The sequence below is a fragment of the Ascaphus truei genome, chromosome 7 (genome assembly GCF_040206685.1).
Source record: "Ascaphus truei isolate aAscTru1 chromosome 7, aAscTru1.hap1, whole genome shotgun sequence".
Taxonomy (NCBI): domain Eukaryota; kingdom Metazoa; phylum Chordata; class Amphibia; order Anura; family Ascaphidae; genus Ascaphus; species Ascaphus truei.
The window spans coordinates 95891901-95912052 of record NC_134489.1 but is presented as its reverse complement, the minus strand read 5'-3'; the positions used below and the strand labels follow the sequence as shown (position 1 = coordinate 95912052).

The 20152-nt window shown below is 41.5% G+C and overlaps 1 protein-coding gene and 1 long non-coding RNA gene across 4 annotated transcripts in view; one reads left to right on the top strand and one right to left on the bottom strand.

The window, feature by feature from the left end:
- Window positions 1-20152, top strand: part of THSD7B (thrombospondin type 1 domain containing 7B) — a 395203-nt gene that overhangs the window by 182806 nt on the left and 192245 nt on the right. The window contains exons 9-11 of the mRNA XM_075609482.1: window positions 10040-10228; window positions 14149-14383; window positions 16043-16158. Coding sequence (XP_075465597.1) covers window positions 10040-10228; window positions 14149-14383; window positions 16043-16158 — 540 coding nt within the window. The remainder of the gene's footprint in view (window positions 1-10039; window positions 10229-14148; window positions 14384-16042; window positions 16159-20152) is intronic.
- LOC142499709 (uncharacterized) overlaps window positions 1-20152 on the bottom strand; it is a 76359-nt gene that overhangs the window by 20249 nt on the left and 35958 nt on the right. The window lies entirely within an intron of this gene.

Below are 20152 nucleotides of genomic sequence, written 5' to 3'. Positions count from 1 at the left end.
AATCAGAATAATACATTGAGTTTACATAAAGTAGAACTTTCTAAGGAGTACACAAAGACTACTTCACCATTACCCTCTAATCATTAAAACATTTACGGTCCTCACGTGAAATCTGCACAGACATTTAGGAACATTTCACCCAAAGGGGAAAGGGATCTCAGTAGAGATGGGTAAATTATTTGAGAGAGAGATTTTATTGGAGTCCCAAGTGCTATATACGGTATTTACCTCCCTCCTCCCCCCAAACACACCTTTAGACAAATCATGAAGAGATTCCGTCTAACGACACTCCCCAAGGTGCAAGGTGGGGCACAATTGGAGCAAAATGCTTTGCTACATCGGTGCAGGTGAAAATGCCCTGGCTTTTCTCCAAACTTGCCTTGATACATACAGTACACTGGTGTCTTTCTTTGCTCCAGCTTCACCTGACTTTTGCACCTGGGAGACTTTGATAAACAACCCCTTACATGTCCTGCAAATATATATATATATATATATATATATATATATATATATATATATATATATATATATATATATATATATATAATTTTAGCCTGTTAACCCTTGCAGTGCTTGAAACGTTTGCTATCAATGCATTGTGCAGTTGACATGTTCAACACTGCAATGGTTAAATGGGATTACTGTCCATTATTTTTGTGTTCTATAGAATGTATGTAGTTAATATCCAAAGAGTACAGCAAGTTAATAATGCCAACATGATATTTCATTGGTACCAGCACAAGAAGAATGTGAACAAGGAACAGCTGGAGTACTTATCTTTTTGGCTACTTTGTGTACAGTGTCATATAGAGGGATTTTAGCTACTTCCCTGATTTGGCAGTGTTACCCCACTGTGGAATAACATATGAGAGGACCATGCCATGGTTTTATTGTGGATGCCATGGAAAGTTATTACCAAACAAATGATTTATGAATATGAATAGAGAATGCCCTTTGGAATTGGTTTATGACTGATCCAAACAGACACTCGCATTTAATTTTTTAATCAGCGATCATTTCAGTTAATGCAACATATTACGGTTTGAGGGAGGTAAATCTGACGCTGTTTGTCACATTGACTTTGCCTCAGTCTCTCTAGCTTTGCCATATTTTTATTCTCTTATTTGTCTCTTTCTACATCTAGAACAATGTCTTTCTCACGGTATCTGTGGCATAATTGTCCTGTGTTCCTCTGTATTACAGAATGAAAAAAACCACAGAGGAACAGAGTAAAATCACCCTCTCACCCTTCTCACATATTTGTAACTGCGTCTGTTTATCATCATACTGGGACTGTGTAATAATGCCACAAAGAGTGTTCCGGAGCATGATATATTCGTTGTTGATTACAGTACAGTTAAGGGAACTCACACTTACATAGACGAAATTATAGTGTACAGAGCTTTCAAGCCTCATAGACATAGAAGCGTTTTCGATGTTTAGCAGAGTGGGATAAAGTGATTCATGACAGAGATTGAGTTTGATACATACTGTATGGCTTTAATGCATGAATTGCTTTACTTCTCCCTAACTGCTCCTATTCAAACTCCCTAAATCACAGGTTATGACAAACGGAGTTGCTTGATACACTGACGTTAAGAGACACATGATGAAACTTGTTCATATAGGGGGTTATTTATTACATGGAAGCATAGCATTTGATGGCAGATAAGAACCATTTGGCCCAACTAGCCTGCCCATTTTCCTATCTACTGTAAAGCCTCAGACCCCATTGAATCCTTAGCTTTCTTTTATATTTAGGATAGCCTTATGTCTATCCCAAATATTGTACCATTCCCTTACTGTGTAATCCCCCGCTACCTCTGTTGGGTCACTATTCCATGAACCCACCACCGTTTGGCGTACTTCCTCACATTTCCCCTAAACTTGCTACCCTCCAGCTTTGGAGGATGACCCCTTCTTCTAGCAGCTCTTTTCCTTAGATATACATCTCCCCTCTCTCCCTTGTCTCCTCCTAGCTGTACCCATTAATGTCCACCGGTGTTATGGTGTAGTCCATGTACAATCTCTAAATTATGTCCTTCTGGAGATATGGTCTCCAGTACTAAACGCAGTGCTCTAGGTGAGGTCTTACCAATGCTCTTTAAAGTGGCATCCCATTCACTACCTTTGTCTTACTGCTATTAATACCTCTATCTTTACATGACCAGGGAGACTGGGAGTAATCCCCCTCCACTCTTTTACTAGTACCCACATAAACACATACAAATAACGACTCGGTCTGGAGGTATAAAAAGGCTGCAGCTTTTGTTTATTATATAATAATAGCATAACTGCTAGTCCCTGCCAGAATGCTCATTTAATCGGTTAAGTGCAGGGTCAGATGGGTCTTGACCCGCTGGCCCCGTCAACCGTAGCCTTGACCACGTGCGCCGGGCCGTTGTCACGAATGGGCCGGCGGAAATTACTTCTATCTGCCCCGCCCACTCGCCTCTACCACCGGGCTTTATCAGCCCGAGTCCCGTATGGCAATGACAAGCACTTACCCCCAACTGCTGCTGCGACAGAGGCATACTGGTCAAACTGACCCCTCCTTTAGGAACTTCAGTTCTATTTGTTAATAAAAGTAATCAGGATTCATCCTGTAACAGAAAATGGTACAAGTTAGCAATATTAACGAGCAACATTGCTCAATAGCCCACAACACTAACAGTTTCCTTGACTCGTTGTCAAAACGAATGGCCAAGGACTGCTTACGTGCTATCTATTCTAATCATAAGAGATGGGTGGGAAAACCATCGCAGCCAGGAACAAAGTGAGCGCACCCGCTCCCGGCTGTGCCCTGTAATACCCACAGCTCCCCCCCTTCCCGCCCTCGGCCGCATCAGCGGCCAATCCACAGGGAAGGAGGCCTTGCCCCCTAGTCAGGGCCACTCATCACCTAGGTGGCTAGAAGGGCTGCTTGACTAGAGAGGCTGCGAGAAAGCCTCCCTCCCCTCTTTTACCAGTACCCACTGCCAGACTCACGATGACCCTCTCCACACTCTCCTGTAGCTCATTGCTAAACATATAATAATAAAGTTCCCCACCACTTTAATGTGTGTTCTGGGACCCGTGCACCAACCCCCCTCCCCCCCCACACTATCTTGCAGAGTCAATTTCAATGTCTAGAAAACTAAGGACAGTTGTTGGACGCACATGTACCCTTTTGTGCTCTACCCGCTAAAGAAATGTGCAAAAGGTTTCGAACTAAAACAGGAAAGCACACAACCATTCTGGGTGGGATAGATGCTGATTAACCCAAAGGGGCCCCAACTCTTTCCTGGGGACCACACCCCAAAGGGGGAAATCCTGAGATTAGCAACAAAAAAAAGGGTGGGGGGAAGCAAAGTGACCTGACCTCCTCCCCAAATAGACTTCCTTTTTCACTTCTTACCTAGCTACATTATCATTTGTCCTGACCGATTTCAAATTACGTTCACCATTTGATAACGCTTGATATTCAAACGGAATCCTGAGCCTCACTTTAAACCCAGCCATAAGTAACCGGGCTGCCTCCCTATTGGGGTACCTTGCATTGTTCCGGCGGTTATCGGTGACGCCGCCCTCTTGGTCAACGTTTCGGTCTGTACCCTTAAATTTCCACGTGTCCTTCTTAAAACATTTTGTCCTTGTATGCTGACCCCCACATGAGGAGCAGGCGTGCCAGAAACGGCAGTTGTCGTACTTACACATGGACTCATTAAATGCCCAACATACGCCTGGTTGTTGCGTGTGTGTGTATGGGTGCTAGATGGCCATGCGTCCCTACCCCCACTGCTCGCCCCGCTAAAGGGCGTTGCCCCTCCACCAGAAGTATGCACTATATAGAGGTCTGCATCCTTAATGTTCCACAATATTTTCCCTTTGTTAGCTTCCATAACATGTCTGAATTCTTCGTCATATTTCCACCAACCATGACCCGTGTTTTTGGTATGCGTCGCCAATCATGCCGTGGTATTTAAAGAGTGCTGAACACCAATGTGGTGCTTTTCCCCCAATTACACCTGCCAGAATGTCGAAAGCTTTTGACCAGTTTTGGTATGTGCGGGGAAAGAGTCTACTCTCCAAGTCTTCCTTCTTAGCCTCCCCTTTTCTGGTTGGCCTTGCCAAAGCGTCCCTAAAACCTGGAAGCAATGATAAAATCTCCACGTACTTCCCTGCCCAAATCGTATCTTTTAACTCTTTCAACAAATGTGTGCCCAATGACCAAGCAGTGATTGTATATGAATCTCCGTATACCACGTCGGACAACCTCCTAACCTCTGGTGTTGTTGCTGATGTGGCTGCCCCTGTGTTCTCAATTAAGGTTTGAGTGAGCAAAGCTGCAGGCAGTGTGGCCGACGTGGATGTACCTGAATTCTCAACTAAGACCTGGCTGGGCAACAATGTTGTCCCTTGAGTATCGCTTGCGACGCCCGTGTTTCCGATCTGTTGTGCAGTTAAAAGTGCTGCCAATGGTGTCAGCGCCTGCCTTACACCCCTTATTATTGATTCCAACATTTGTGCCCCCACCTCACTCATTGACTCAGTTTCTATGACCTTGGTTGTGATGGTGCTGGCAAGCCTCTTGGGGGTTACAGAAATTGTCTTCCACTTACCCTTTGACGTTTTCTTTGTTGGAATCTGCGGTATGCTGGGCGGCGTTGTGAACCGCCTTTCGGTCTCCACTCCAGCGAACTGCCCACCCCACCCTCTGGCAGAAGGTCTCCCCAGCGTCTGGAGCATCTCTGAGCTGTTGATGACGTACCACCAACGCCGGGTGGCGATGGCGACCGCATCTCAGCCGTTTCCAGCCCACCTGAAATTAAAGAATGAGGCCGAACCCCCACTGGCTTGTCTGCGACAGCCGATGGCCTTAAATATCTACGTGTTGACTTGCCCTCCTGGTTCGCCCTGGAGCTGCCTGTCACCACCAGCCCCTCTGACATTACAGAAGGAGGCTGGACCCCCACCGGCTTGTCCGGGACAGCAGATAGCCTTAAATATCTACATGTTGACCTGCCCCCTTGTAACGTTAAAGCGTGTTGCAACTCCTGGCTGTGGCCGCCCTCATCACTTAATGAGGGCCATGCGTCCACGCATGTTGTGGCGTAACCACCTTGTCCGCTCCCTCTCCCTTGTCCGCCCATCCGGCCTTGCCCGCTCACATGGCCATGCCGCTCTCAGCTCCGTGCATGAGTGTATATTTTTGCTGCTGGAACCATCCTTCCTCGCGGTTCTGCGCCTCTGCGAGTAGTTGAATGGTTATATTTTCAGAAGACATTACTGCTGGTAATATATGAGAGATGGTAGCTTGTGCTTGTGTGGTAGAATTTATATTGCTAGTAAAGATGAGCACTGTATGTGTAATACTTGTTATTTTATTGTCATGCGTGCCCTTATATAAGCCCCCTAGCTCCCCCCCTTCCCGCCCCCGTCGGCATCAGCGGCCAATCTGCAGGGAAGGAGGCCTTGCTCCCTGATCAGGGCCACCCATCACCTAGGTGGCTAGAAGGGCTACTACCTACCACCCTTCTGGCTTTCCCCATTGCTTTGTTACATTGCTCGCCTACTTTTAAGCCATCTGAAATAATGACTCCTGAGTCCCTTTCCTCTATAGCAGCTGACACTTTAGTGCCATTAATCCTGTATTCTGCTTTTAGATTTTTGTGACCAAAATGTTTGCAGTTTGGCCATTACATTGTAGTTGCCACACTTGACCGTTCCTCTAACCTACCTAAATTATCAAGCTTGGAATTAGTGCCCTGATCAGCACTATCACATTCTCATGAATAACTTCTGTAGATCCAATAGAGTGGCAAAATTGGTGGCCGGTTTGGATAATGCACATTTTTTCACCATCCCTATACTTGTTCCCATATTAGTTAGGTTTAGATGGGAAGTTATAAATATACATTCTTATGGCTTACTTAATTATATAATCTCATTGTATTCTGTATTATTGTGTGTACGTTGCTAGAGGGTTTTTTTTTTAGGTGAGGGGTTACGTTTGTTTTTAAGTTGTTTTTTTTTATATATGTACAGCTCAACCCCACAGTATTAAATACATTTTTTCACTTATCTCCAGTGCTGTCTGTCCTTCCCTGATCCTTGGATTTCAGATATATGCACATATATATATGTATATATATTAGCCTTTTTTTAAAAGTATCATTCATGTTTAACATACCAGCTAAATTGCTTTTATATGTTCATCAAGAAAATATGCATTGTCCATGTGGGCAAAAGACCTATTCATAAATCTAGCCTAATTCAGCTGCTTTCTTCTCTGCGTAGCAAAAAACTGAAAAGCATTGTCAGGATTTTGTTCTATCTGCATTAAAGTAATTAAGGAAATGGATGTATAATTACAGTGCAGCTCATTATTTTACATTCTCTGGCTATCAATGGTATATGCAAGCCCACAGCTGTATTTAAAAAAAAATGTTCTCTTTCTCTCTTTTATTAGTTTTTTTTTACGTTTCCATGAAAGAGATGTTCTCCGAATGTGACATGAGATGAAAGAATAAACGATCTTAAAAACAGAGCGTAGCCGTGTGAAAGGTAGAATGAAAAGAGGTGATGCAAAGAGGAACAAGCTAGTATTCAGAATTAAATACTATAAGTAATATATTTATGTGGTTTCTGACACAAATCTGGGAATTGCTCTTAGGAACCTTTTTTGGAAGTTAGTGATTTTTTTCCCTCCTACTCCTAAACCTGTCTGAAAATTGCTCGTTAAGTGTGTTGTGCTTTTGGATAATATGCTGTTGCTTTGGGATTTCACTGCAAATCAGGCTAGCTTAAATCAGCTCTGCTAACAATCTTCCAGTTTTATTTCCCTAAGTCAGAGGTCCTGCAGTCCTCAAGACCCCCCAACAGGTCAGGTTTTCATGATATTCCTGCTTCAGCACAGATGGGTCAATCAGTGGCTCAGTCTCTGAGGCGGCTCTCTCTCTGCAGCAGAAATATATCGCAGGGTGAGCCCTTTTCACAGGGGCGATCAGCCCGTCGCCGGCTACTCGCCACTTTTTGCAAATGTTGCTATCACAGGTATTCTGGGCGTTCTGCATACCGTGATGGCAACGCTGTCAAAAATGGCAATTTAAACAGGTCAGCGATTTTTTTTATTCGCGCTTAGTGCATAGGTCCCCTTGTCGGACGCAAACGCACTGATTTTATCCCTGCTTTGTGAATAGGCCCCACTGTCTCGCGTTATAGGAAGATTATCCAATGCTATGTTACAATAATGTGGTGACATTAAGCCTATGTTAATAGGATGTATTTCAGACATTGTTTTAGCATGTAATTAGCTTTGTGGATACCATGTTAAGTCAGGGAACATGCTGTTTTAGGTAACATTCACATAATGTTCCCTGACGTAACAGAGGTTAGGGCACCTAACTATAAAACGCCCTTTAAGATGTGTGTTATTTGAGAGAATGGGAAAAAATGAATTTAATCTGACAGGCACGAAAAGGTGTTTTATTCTAGCCCAGAAATACAGGTAAAGGTCACATCAATGCAATTCTTTTTAAATAGGCTTGTAGTTAAGTGAATGGTTTAAAATGAAAGCCCTGTTAAAAAAATGAATTATGAAAAGTTTGTGTGTTTATTTGGCATGTTTTGCAGAATACCTAATTTTGCAGAACCCCTCATTATGGCATGATACGGTATTTCCCTTATCCCATTGGGTGACCTATAGACGTAGTTATTACATCATAGGCCGTGATTATAGTGCTGGCTGCAGGGCGCGTGGCCGTGACGTCACGCGAATGGTTTGTCCTCATTGGCTAAACCGCGTGACGTCACGCGGCCGTTGCTTGGCGAGACAAATGCATTTGTCTCTCCTGGATTCTGCCTCTCCGTTGCGCCAAGCTATTTCCATAATGGAAATAGCCGTGTTAGTCCAGTTGCGATCGTGCAGAATAAATGAGTACTTCAGTATTAGGTGATACCTTTTTTTATTTGGACTAAAAATTGATATATATATATATTTGGTTAAGTTATGGTGGGTGAAAATAGTGACAAAAACCCTCCACAGCAAAGCATATAGCAAATGGAAATATTCCTGTATGCTCATTTGCATGTCTTAGACAGGTCTGCAACCCCGCCATTCACCATTATCACCCAGCACACAGCACTTCCACTGCAGCAAGGGATTCTGGGAAATGACATGCAAATGTGCACACAGTGTCACCTTTTGCTTCAAAACCATTTTTAACATGGTTCCGTATAGGCTTAAGTTTGCTGCATGATCACAGCTTTAAACACAGCCAGGGTTAAGATGCATAGCCATAAAACCTATCCACAGACAGCCGTTTCGACCTCAATTGGTCTCATCAGTGTGGGGTTGGTTAACTGGCTATGCAATGAGGATTGGGTTTACCATACTTAGTTATGTTATGGTGGGTGAAAAATGTGACAAAAACCCTCCACAGCAAAGCATATAGCAAATGGAAATATTCCTGTATGCTCATTTGCATGTCTTAGACAGGTCTGCAACCCCGCCTTTCACCATTATCACCCAGCACTTCCACTGCAGCAAGGGATTCTGGGAAATGACATGCAAATGTGCACACAGTGTCACCTTTCTTCAAAACCATTTTTAACATGGTTCCCTATAGGCTTAAGTTTGCTGCATGGTCACAGCTTTAAACACAGCCAGGGTTAAGATGCATAGCCAGAAAACCTATCCACAGACAGCCGTTTCGACCTCAATTGGTCTCATCAGTGTGGGGTTGGTTAACTGGCTATGCAATGAAGCAATGAGGATTGGGTTTACCATACTTAGTTAAGTTATGGTGGGTAAATATATACAGTATATATATATATACACCATTGGTATACACTCCCCTTCCACACACACCTTTTGTAAAGCACTGTATACACTGTGGGCACTTCATAAATTTATATTTACACACTTACACACATACGCACACACTCTTACATCACAAACATTCAGGGACCATTTAACACCTAAGTTCATAAATCGCATACTGAGCAGGGGGTAGGGATGGATTTCATCACGATAACATTCCAGGCTATTTTAAAGTACAACATTTCTTGCTTTATCCATTGTAACATCGCCCGAAGAAGAGATCAGTGTATTTTTATTTATTTATAAAAAAAATGTTTTACCAGGAAGTAATACATTGAGCGATACCTCTCGTTCTCAAGTATGTCCTGGGCACAGAGTTATAAAAAATACATGGTTACAATAAAAGAACAGGGTTATACAGTCACTTCACAGACATTTCATGGACAGATAAAGTAGGAAAATTGGGTACAGGGGATAAAGGGCTTGTGAGTTTCTGATAGAAATAGAGCAGCTTTGACATCAACTAACATCAGTGAACAGCAGCAAACGGCTCACGCCCTTTGGCTGCCCTTCGGCTGCGCCAAAGGCTGCGCGCCTTTGGGGCAACGCAGATGTACACTGGAGTGAACAAAAAGATCTTTCCTTTGTCCCCATGGCTCATTAACATTCCAGTGGGTGGGGTTGCCGATTCAACAAAGATCAAGCACATGTTAACCCTTAGCACGCTGGTCCTGTGCAGTGTTGAGCAGTTCTTGGGGGGGGCCCATCAGGCTGTGCGCCTTTGGGGCAACGCAATCTCGAAAGCTCACACAAATAAAAGCATTTTGTTAGCTATAGAACGGTATGGAGTATTTGTTTTTGATTATTAAGCTCGGCTAGCACGGTACAGATCTCTCTCTCTCTCTCTCTCTCTCTCTCTCTCTCTCTCTCTCTCTCTCTCTCTCTCTCTCTTTCTCTTTCTCTTTCTCTCTCTTTCTCTCTTTCTCTCCATATACATATACATATATATACACACACACACACACACACACACACACAATGAAGTGGGTTGGGGTTTTGAGCTTGCCAAGACTGTGTATGTCTAAATGTAATTTATTGACTGTTGAATCTGATATTCTATACCCCAGTAGGGCATGAGCACAGAGCTCTCTGTGCTATTATATTAGTTAAAGCATATATATGGACTTACAGAACTCTTCCAAGTAGATATGTCTTTTCTTGTGCCTCTTGTAGGAGAAAATGTCTCGGATGACCTATGTGTCGATGAACCTCCGGTGCAGTTGGTTTGCAAAGTGCCTTGCAGTTTGGATTGTGTGATTAGTGAGTGGTCACCCTGGTCGACATGTTCTCATTCCTGCTCCACTAAAAATGCAGAGGGCAAGCAGAGCAGGACCCGATGTATTCTTGCACATCCTGGAGAAGGTGAGTAACTCCTGCTTAGGTTTATAACTGTTAGTTAGAGTGTATCTTTGCAGTCAATAGCAGAGAATGGTCACTCAGCCTGTTATGCAACGCTTCCCAGGGACCTGACTTGTTGGTAGCTCTTGAGGGATGGAGTTGGCCAACCCTGTTGTAGTATGGGTTGTTCGTTAACCCTTTAGCTGCCAAAGAGGCCTGCAGCCCCTGAACATTGCTGAATTTTCCTTTCAATCTCCTTAGAATATAACCGCCAGTACAAAAACATGTGTGCTGTTCTCTAAAATCTAATGGGTTTCCCCGCACCTCTTATGAAGAGTGTTCACTAACTTACAAAACTGGTGTTATCAGTATTTAACAGCAATTTTATGTATCATAATAATAACTATTTCATATAACACTTTTCTCCAGGCACTTCACAATAGTATAGTGCATGGTGCACAATACATAGGAACATTTACAGACACGATCCGCTGCCCAGATGAGCTTAGAATTAATGTTTTCAGTCTGAGGCACAGGGAGCTGACACTGGAAATTGAACCAGCTTCCCGTGGTTCACCCTCAGTGTCAGTGTCTTTAATCACTGAGCCACGCCTTCTCCATTATATCCTATTACCAAAGCCATATTGCTAGTGTGAATGAAGCGGCAGCTTTGCCGATTTGTTATTTCTGTAATGGCAGTGCTTGCAGTAACATACAAATGTCTGTGACACTCATTATTTCCAAAGTTAACACTGTGAATATGACCCGTTGAACGTCATTATTTTTGTAACCACTTTAGTGCTGAAGAGACAAGCACCGGGCCTTTTGAACACTGAAATAGCCAACAAAATAAATGTATAATTACATTTTGCACCCCAAAAACGATTTATTTTTAGTTTATGATCACATCCCAACGGAGGTGCAATTTAGAATGACATTTCTGTGCTTGACCTTATAATAAAGGATCACTTTAGTAACCTTCATGGATAAACATATAAACTAAGGGTTTTTTCTTACTATGACTTAATTAGGAATTAAGCATATTATTAATGTTTAATACTTCCATATTAGCTACAAAAAAATAAGCACGTACTATAACTGCACAGTGAAACATGCTCTTGAATCCCGCATTGTAAGCAGCTGAAAAATGTATAGTAAATGTTATTTTTATTGAATTTTTTGAGCATAAGGTAAATTAATTTATGGATAAAACATCAAAACAGTCAACAAATTCAACTTCAAAACTTAAATATCAAGTCTGGATTACATATGACATTAGCAAATGCAGCTACTGTATGTTGTGCTTGGCTAAATGGCAAGAAAAAAAAACCCACATCAATTGCAAAGATATATCCTTATTACTTAAAGATAGCAAATTGGCACCACAGTCTTCCTGAAACTGACCGCTTCCACAGGTTTAAGGGACAGTATTTCACTAGCTCCGTCTTTTCTATAAATTAGCAATTTTAGCAGATTTAGCTTAAATATAACATTTATTGTTTTGCGGAGTTGCACTAGATATAATGACATTGGAAAAGTTGGGTTTGATGCAGGTTACAATGTCTTTCAACAGAAAAAAGAACACACAAGGCCAAATGGGGCTGTGTGTGTGTGTGTGTGTGTGTGTGTGTGTGTGTGTGTGTGTGTGTGTGTGTGTGTGTGTGTGTGTGTGTGTGTGTGTGTGTGTGTGTGTGTGTGTGTGTGTGTGTGTGTGTGTGTGTGTGTTTTCTATAAATAATATTTTTTCTCCAACTGGACAGTTTACTATAATAGACTTTTTTTTTTTGCAAGGAATATGTGTCTTCTTTATGGATATTTATATCTATTTTTTCCACATGGGATTTATAATATGAAGTCTTGCATTTATGCCACCTGCCTATTTGTCAATGTGCTTAAGACTTCATATGTATTCATACAAGTTATCCAGGTTTGCAATTGTCTTTGTCATTATATACAGTGTATACTGCCAGTCTGTAGGTACTTATTTGCTGTGCAAGCGCTCTTTTGCTATGTGGCTATTGACACCTGTCCATTTTATAGTGCTTGTTCGGGTTGTATATTCATATCATTCTACATATATATTTATGTATCTATTAGCAGGGTTTTTGTTTAACCATTTAGAGTTAGGGGCCCCCTTTGGGTCTGCGTGTTCATTTTCCTGTCATGTTTTACAAGATGGGAGTCTTGCCCTCAGATATGGCTGAGTTACATTTTATTTTTAGTACCTGTAGCTAGACTCCCCCCCCCCCATTTTTACAGTGCATTATAAACCTTTCTAGCAGTGTAAGGGTTAACGGGATATAGTTTAAAGGTCTAATTGCGATTTTGGCCCCTAAGAATTGTAGTCAAATCAAGGCGGTTAAATATTAGGGTTTCCATGAAGCAAAACTGATGCAATTCTTGGTCAAACGATTGTCCCATATTTATGGGTGCTCTGGTCCATTAAAAAGTATCACAAGTTGTAATTAACCCTTAATATGTTTAAATAACAATTCACATGTGGTGTTATATCTGGGTTTTCTTTAATACCTTTTTTAAAAATGTTTCCTTTAAGGTCGAAGTGCCAAATCAAAAGAAATTGAGTTTTGTTCAGTGTAGAGATCTTAAGTGTATACCGGAGTTTGATTTACACAAATAACCACAAATAACCCATTCTTTTCGGATAGTTATGTCAATTGTAGTCCTGTGTTTTCCAGCAACAAAGTTTCTGTTATTTTTCATCTCATTAATATTACAAGAGCTTTGACTTTGACTGAAAGATGTGTGAAATATGAATACTAAAATGCTGAGAGATCAATGTGCATCAGAAATGTGTGTTATAGTCAATATGAGACGTATTTTGAATGTGTCCATGCTGCTTTTGTGTTGCTACTTTGTTGCTGATAGGATTGGGAGTATTTTAAGCTCTTGGCAGTAAACTAATGACTCTACTCATGCTGGTTATAAAACCATTTGAATGTTGTTATTCAAGAACACCCATGGTATGTAAAACAAATAAACCGTTATATAGCCATATGTTTATTGTAATGTGAATACAGGTTTTATAGATGAATGTTGAGTATCCAGTCATGCTTATCAAAGTGACTTGAAACATTTTCTTGAGCTGTTTATGGTTACAAATATTGTTGAAAGAAAGTAGAGGATCCAGGGCACTTCGGATTTGCAGAGAAGAAATGTATTCTTTTAGTGGCACACACAATGTTTCGAACTTATACTAAGTTCTTTCTCAAGTCACTTGAGAAAGAACTTTGTATAAGTTCGAAACGTTGTGTGTGCCACTAAAAGAATACATTTCTTCTCTGCAAATCTGAAGTGCCCTGGATCCTCCACTTTCTTTCATGTACTCTGGAACTACACCAGACAGGTTGTTTCCCTGAACCACGGAGCACCGGTATTCTTTAAGCAAGTATACTGCTGATATTTGTTCATTTATAGGTGTGCTAGACTATACTCTTTACCTACAATACAAATATTGTTGAACATCAGGGAATTGTATTTTAGGGACTATAGGTTTTAATATTGGCCTAACACATTTGATTGGAAGAAGACTTTGGATTTGCAATACCACTTGGTGCTGTCCCTTCTTAAGCGAATGAGACCCTACAGCGCATTGTTTTATTATAGTTCCAGTTGAAAGCATATTGGCCCCAACATAGTGAGATGTACTATTCCATAAGATACCTTCTGGCCTATTCAAGTAAATACGATGTAAGCACAGTAATTTATCTGGTCTTCAAAAGCAGCAAGGTGTCTTATGATATGGATTGATACCATTTAGAACGTATGGGGCCATTATATTTTTCTTGCATCTAATGGTTCTCTTCAGACTTTCCTTTGAAAGTCTAAAGCCAATACCCCTTTTTGTCACTCGTAATCTTATATAGTTAACACAATAGAATAAACAATGCTTGTGACATCTATAAACGTATGTGTTTTATTCACAGGTGGGAAATCCTGCCCGCCTAGCCAAGCATTATATGAGTATCGGCTGTGCAATGGCCATCCCTGCTCCATATTTTACTGGGAGACGTCACTATGGGGTTCTTGTTCTGAAGACGCTCTTGTCAGAGCATTAAATGCATCCACGAGCAGGAACGGGGAAACAACATGCGGCGTAGGGATCCAAAACCGAAAAGTATTCTGTATAAAGAGCAATGCTGGTCAAGTTACAACCAAAAGGTATGTTGGCATCTAGGGAATATCTTCAATGTAGAGTATGATCCTTGTTTGGTAGTTTTGTAAATGAAGCTTACGTAAAATCATTAAACTACTCATGCGGATAAAACAATTCTGCAAACAAGCTTCCCGTTCATAAACTGTCAATATCAAGCTGCTTTTTCATGAGCCCGAGATGGGATTTGAATGTAATGACTTTTTATTGTAGCAATTTCTCTTACTAAAGTGGGAAATAGGGCAACGCAAAGCTGCTGTAATGTCGTTCTGATTTTAGAAATGTGAGCACTTTGTTTAAACAGGGAAACAAAACAAAAAATAGATATTTTACAGAATGTATTAAATCTGCTACCATACAAATTACATACATTGCATGACAATTGGGCTAGGAGAGTCATTCCTTTTTGGCTTTTTTTTTGTGATCAGTTATAACTAAATACTTATTTAGTGCTGGTGGTGTGACCATTTCTCTATAGTTTAAATCAGGAGTGGCCAACGTCAGTCCTCAATGGGCCAACAACAGTTCAGGTTTTAAGAATATCCCTGCTTCTGAACAGGTGGCTCAGTCAAAGATTGAGACACCTGTGCTGAACCAAGGACTGATTCAGCCACCTGTGCTGAAGCAGGGATATTGTGAAAACCTGCCCTGTTGGTGGCCCTTGAGGACTGCAGTTGGCCACTCCTGGTTTAGATCAACAGATTTCCAGACATGCATCTAAAAACTATTGAAAAACAAAATCCCTGTGCTACAGGGGTTCCATATGATTCCTGATACTGCCAATTACTTATTGCTACCCACTTTATTAGGCTGGAATATTCAAACCTTTCCTCGCAACACAGCCCACCCGTGCTATGTAAAAGCACCTCCTATGGAGATCTGTAATATTAATGAATGCTCTGAAGGCTAGTCTCTCCATGGGACACAAATGTGGCTAATAGCCAATGATGCACTTTGTGAGGATCTGTTCATCTTCTTCACCCTTCTTTAAAACGATTAAAATGATTTTTTTATTTTTTTTTTAGCAATTTACAGTATTGAAAAGATGCCAATGTGCACTGCAGATATTCAAATGCAGACATACTAAGTAAGGGTAGCCCAGCTGGAATGATTTTTAAAGGAATTACTCCAAAAATGATGCACTGTATAGTGATAGTTACTATCCCTGTAAACATACAGACGCCCAAAGCTCTATCTCTGTACAGAAATTGGAACCTTTTGGTTATTTGGGGATTTGGGTATCAATTAGGTATCAAAACAATAAACGGTTGCCCTGAAATAGAAGGAAGAGTTGTACAATTCATATTGGCCATGGTTAGTTCAGCAGAAGATGGAGGTACCGTGAACAGTTAATGCTTATTCTTCCAGATCCTTTACACAGGGCACTAAAAGCCCCTTGGAAAATAAATAAATGTGTGATGCACTTTGTAACCCTACATGTCACTTCATCAGAAGGGAGAGCTATTAAAGCATTTACACTGTTGGAACCTGAGCATTTTGGTATAAAGTGTACTAAAAGCAAAGCCTCTATGGGCATATGCGGAGCAGGAGTGCCATCCTGGGATAACAGGTTGCCTATTAATTATCAACGGTGACGTTATTTGAGAGCATGACCTGTAGTTTGCAAAAATGAGGCTCATTTGTTTCATTCATGCCTCTATTTATAGATGCCCCGAGTCTACCAGGCCTGAAACAATTCGGCCATGTCTGCTGCCATGCAAAAAAGATTGCATTGTTACTCTTTTCAGTGAATGGACTCTTTGCCCCACATCTTGTCAGCCAGGTAAGCTTGTTTCAGCAGGACACTGATAACCGAGTATCACCTTGGATGTTTACTGTCTGCGCACATGGAAGATGGTCAATTAGTCCTGCTTTGGCAGGTGCATACTGTATAACACCACATTGAGGTTCCAGCACGCACCTGTGACATTTATCCCTGTGTAGCAGTAACCGCGGGGTTGCAGCAAATAATACTGCAGAGAATAAGTTAACTGTGATGGGGTGTGTTGTCATTAGAGAGAGAAACCGAGACTGCAAGAGAGAGGCAGCAACTGACAGGGAAAGATGCTCAGGCAGAAATTCAAAGAGATTGTGGGATACAGACTGAAAACTGCTGTTGAGACAGAATGGGAGATACAGCAGAGACAAAATAAGATCGAGCTTCACAGAGAGCAAGAAGCAAGCAATTGCCATTCAGAATCATGTTGAAGTATACAGATATCAGTAGAGGGAAATTTGGCAACTAACAAAAAGAAAAAAAAAAGGCAATTTAAAATAATAAGACACCTTAGCTTGAGAGAGAAACAGTGAAAACATAGATAGATCATGTTAGAAACTGGCAGGGACATTGCTGTGAGAAGCACAGTTCAGTTAGATGTGATACAGATGGGTGCACTTGTAGATCCCGTCACACTGGCTTATTAAGAAATTCATGCACTTTGAATATTCCAATTTATTTACTGTATCAAAAAACAAAAAATAACACTGCTCAACAAATCTTAGTATAGTTAAGTATTACCTTAATAGGCAAGAAAGATTATGTGTTAATGTTTGTGCCATCCCCACTAGGCTGTGTGTGTGTGTGTGTGTGTGTGTGTGTGTTTCTGGTTTTAATCTAAACATTCAAAGCAGGAAATAGAGAGATCAGGAGAGACCTCTCAGAACCGAGCACACCCAAGGGGCTATATAAAACTGAACTTTTTAACTATGTGTAAATAAAAGTTAAGTGTTATATAGTCCCTTGGGTGTGCTCTGTTCTGAGAGGTCTCTCCTGATCTCTCTATTACCTGCTTTGAATATTCTGATTTACTTAGGATCAGGCTGCCTGTCTTATTTATATTATCATGTTGCATGGTCATGAACAATTTTTTTTAATTATACAACCGTCTTCTTTATATTTAGTATTGCCCCCCCCCCCCCCCCCACACTTTACTTTTGCTAACAGCTTTAGATTCAGCCACTAACAACTGGATATGCTATTTTTTCATTTGGAACAGACTTCTTACAATACTTTCCCTAATGAACAGTGTTTGTAGATTAGAGAATTAGCATCTGAATAGATTAACAGTGATTAAACTTGTGAATTACTTGGCGGTTTATGAAATGATGATCCATATTTTACCAGCATGTAAAGTACTTGATGCCAGCAGCCACTGACACCGTTTATAGCAGTTTTGCTGCAAAGGAGCATTACTTGTTCTTGCTGCTTACAGGTGAATTTCTTCACTATATGCAGTAGGATTGTTTCATTTCCATTGTATTTCCAGACACAAAAAAAAGTTATGGTGAATAAAAAAAAAGTGACGAAAACAGAATGGTCTGAAAACAACGGTGATGGCATTTTCACTTTCTCTTTGCAGACTGTAAAACAAAGAGGTTGCAAATGATTTATCGAAATGGAGCTATAGATTGATCAGAAATAAATGAATGTACTGCTGTTCTGTGTTGTACATGGGACAATTGCAGAGAAGAGTGTTCAATGTGCGTTAGGCTGCGTCCATAGACACTTCGCCCGTGCGGAGGCGCGCGGAGGCGCGCGGAGGCTGAGGAAAAGCGGGTGCTTTCCCTGGCCATGGTATGCACGCCATCTGTGGGCGTGTCTAGGGGCATGCCAGTGATGTCACAGAGCTGGTCGCCCTCATTGGGCGAACCGCTCACGTTACCGGCCCGCCGCGCCAAGAAATCAGTTTTAACTGATTTGTTGCGCAATGTGCGCCCCCTCCTGCTTCCGCGCGCACGTGCCCACACACCGTATAGACACAATCACTGCCTTTAGGCAGTCTGATCGCTCAGCGTGCGGACGCGTCGGCGCAGTCGTCCATACCATGGACGCAGCCGTATACTGTGGCTCAAAACTGAATTATTTGTGATTCATGTAGATTTCCGGCATTGTACAGATGCAGCGTCCATAATTTTACGAAATCACGCGGTTTATACCTCGGAATACCCATGTGATGGCGCGGAATTACTTCCAACCGTACCGCCTTAAGACGCGAGTGCTGGCGAGTGCATAAAATGGCATTTTAGTGTTCTGGCTTATAAACACCTGAAATTGACACAGTCGCACAGTACTGTACACATTGCAATTCATTCATTTAATTGCATTTAATTGCACACAATCCATAAAATTCAAACAAAGCAACCGTGATAAACGCGCGTGCTAGGGACGATTGGCCGCGTTCATGCCGCGTGGAGTACAGCAGCGCACACGGAAACGGCGCCATGATGCCTTAAAATAACGGCCGCTGCATCTGTATATAAGCGGCCGATCGATTTGTTCTCCCGTGAATGATCAGCAAAATGCTGCTTCCCAGGGCTCCCTAAATGGCTGTTCAGTTTCAAATCAATCCTTCAGTCAGTGTAACTCAGCAGCTACAATGTATTTGCTCAAACTGCTGTGAATATTGGCAACAAATGACCACAAACAAGTAAATATCTTGCACTGCTGGGGAAGTGGGCTAAAACCTGCTATATACACCAAAGGATGCTCAGTATATTACAACTCATTGAAAAGGGCATTGAGTGGAATAAAACAAATGTAGTAAGTATTATCTAATACTACAGTACTGATTTATTTAAAAAAAAAACCACACATATTGCATGGATTGCTTCTTTGAGGTCATGTCAGTAGTTTAAATAGTCAGCAATACAGAATTCCGGACCAAGCAGAACAGTAAGAACGTGTTCAGGATAACGCAGATCACTTGGGATTTAATTAGCCATGGCAATGCAATCTGGGAGGTCAAAACGCTGGACCTGTAATTCCCGGAATCAGTCTAATTCCCGGTCAGGGCTACCTACAGTTACCTGGATCTGAGGTAGTTATTGGTGAGAAGTAACAGTTCTCTGTCACAGTCATGCTAACAGACTTACACCTGATTTTACTAGATGATGTTACGAAGTTTGCATGTGTGAGTGGCGAAACAAGTCACGGCTGAGTCACACTTCCAAGCAATTTGACATGCATTAAGTGAATGTGTATTGCAATTGTGTTTAATTTGTTAATTGCCAAAAATCTCTCAAGTGACTAGATTTGCTTAATGCTGAGACTATAAATAGGGTACTCGCCATGTTTCGCTGGCTTGTTATTTGGCGACATTATTAACACTTTGAGGCTTGGCGCAACGTTTCACACGGAATAAAATTTCAAGTTAATAAGGTTGGGAAGGCTTTTACCATTTACCAATTCTCCAGGTGCCTGACATCATGAACATACACTTAGCCCAACATTTGGAGTGCCACCATGTCTCAAAGCCATTTCAGGTTTTGTTTTGCAGAAGCGACTATTGGAAACACGAGTTATGAGCTTTTCCTACATAAGTATCTGCAACATCTGTAATACTATTACTTGTGGAACCCTCCATGCCCAGAATCCTAGGGAGGCTGCATTGGTGCAGTGGTGTGTTTAACATCAGCATAGATTTACTTCCTCTCAGAGATGTGGTCGGTTGGGCGATGGAAAAGATGGGCCCCAGGAGTTTTTATAGTACAACTTCCATCTTTATTCATGTTCCCAGACATGGAAATACTTCATTTCCACATACTGTACAATAAGATTGACATGGTTGTACCTTGTTTCATAAAATGGAAAAAAGGGATTTACCCCTGATGAAGGTGCATTGCACTGAAACGCTGGATACTTTTGACCTGTGTAGTCATTAAATGATTAAATGGGAGGTACGTGCACTTGCTAATACATTGTATTGGACCAGCTCCCATCCCTCCCCCCTTGTTTTGCTGCTTAGCACTATCCATGGGATCCTGTTAGTTCGGGGCCC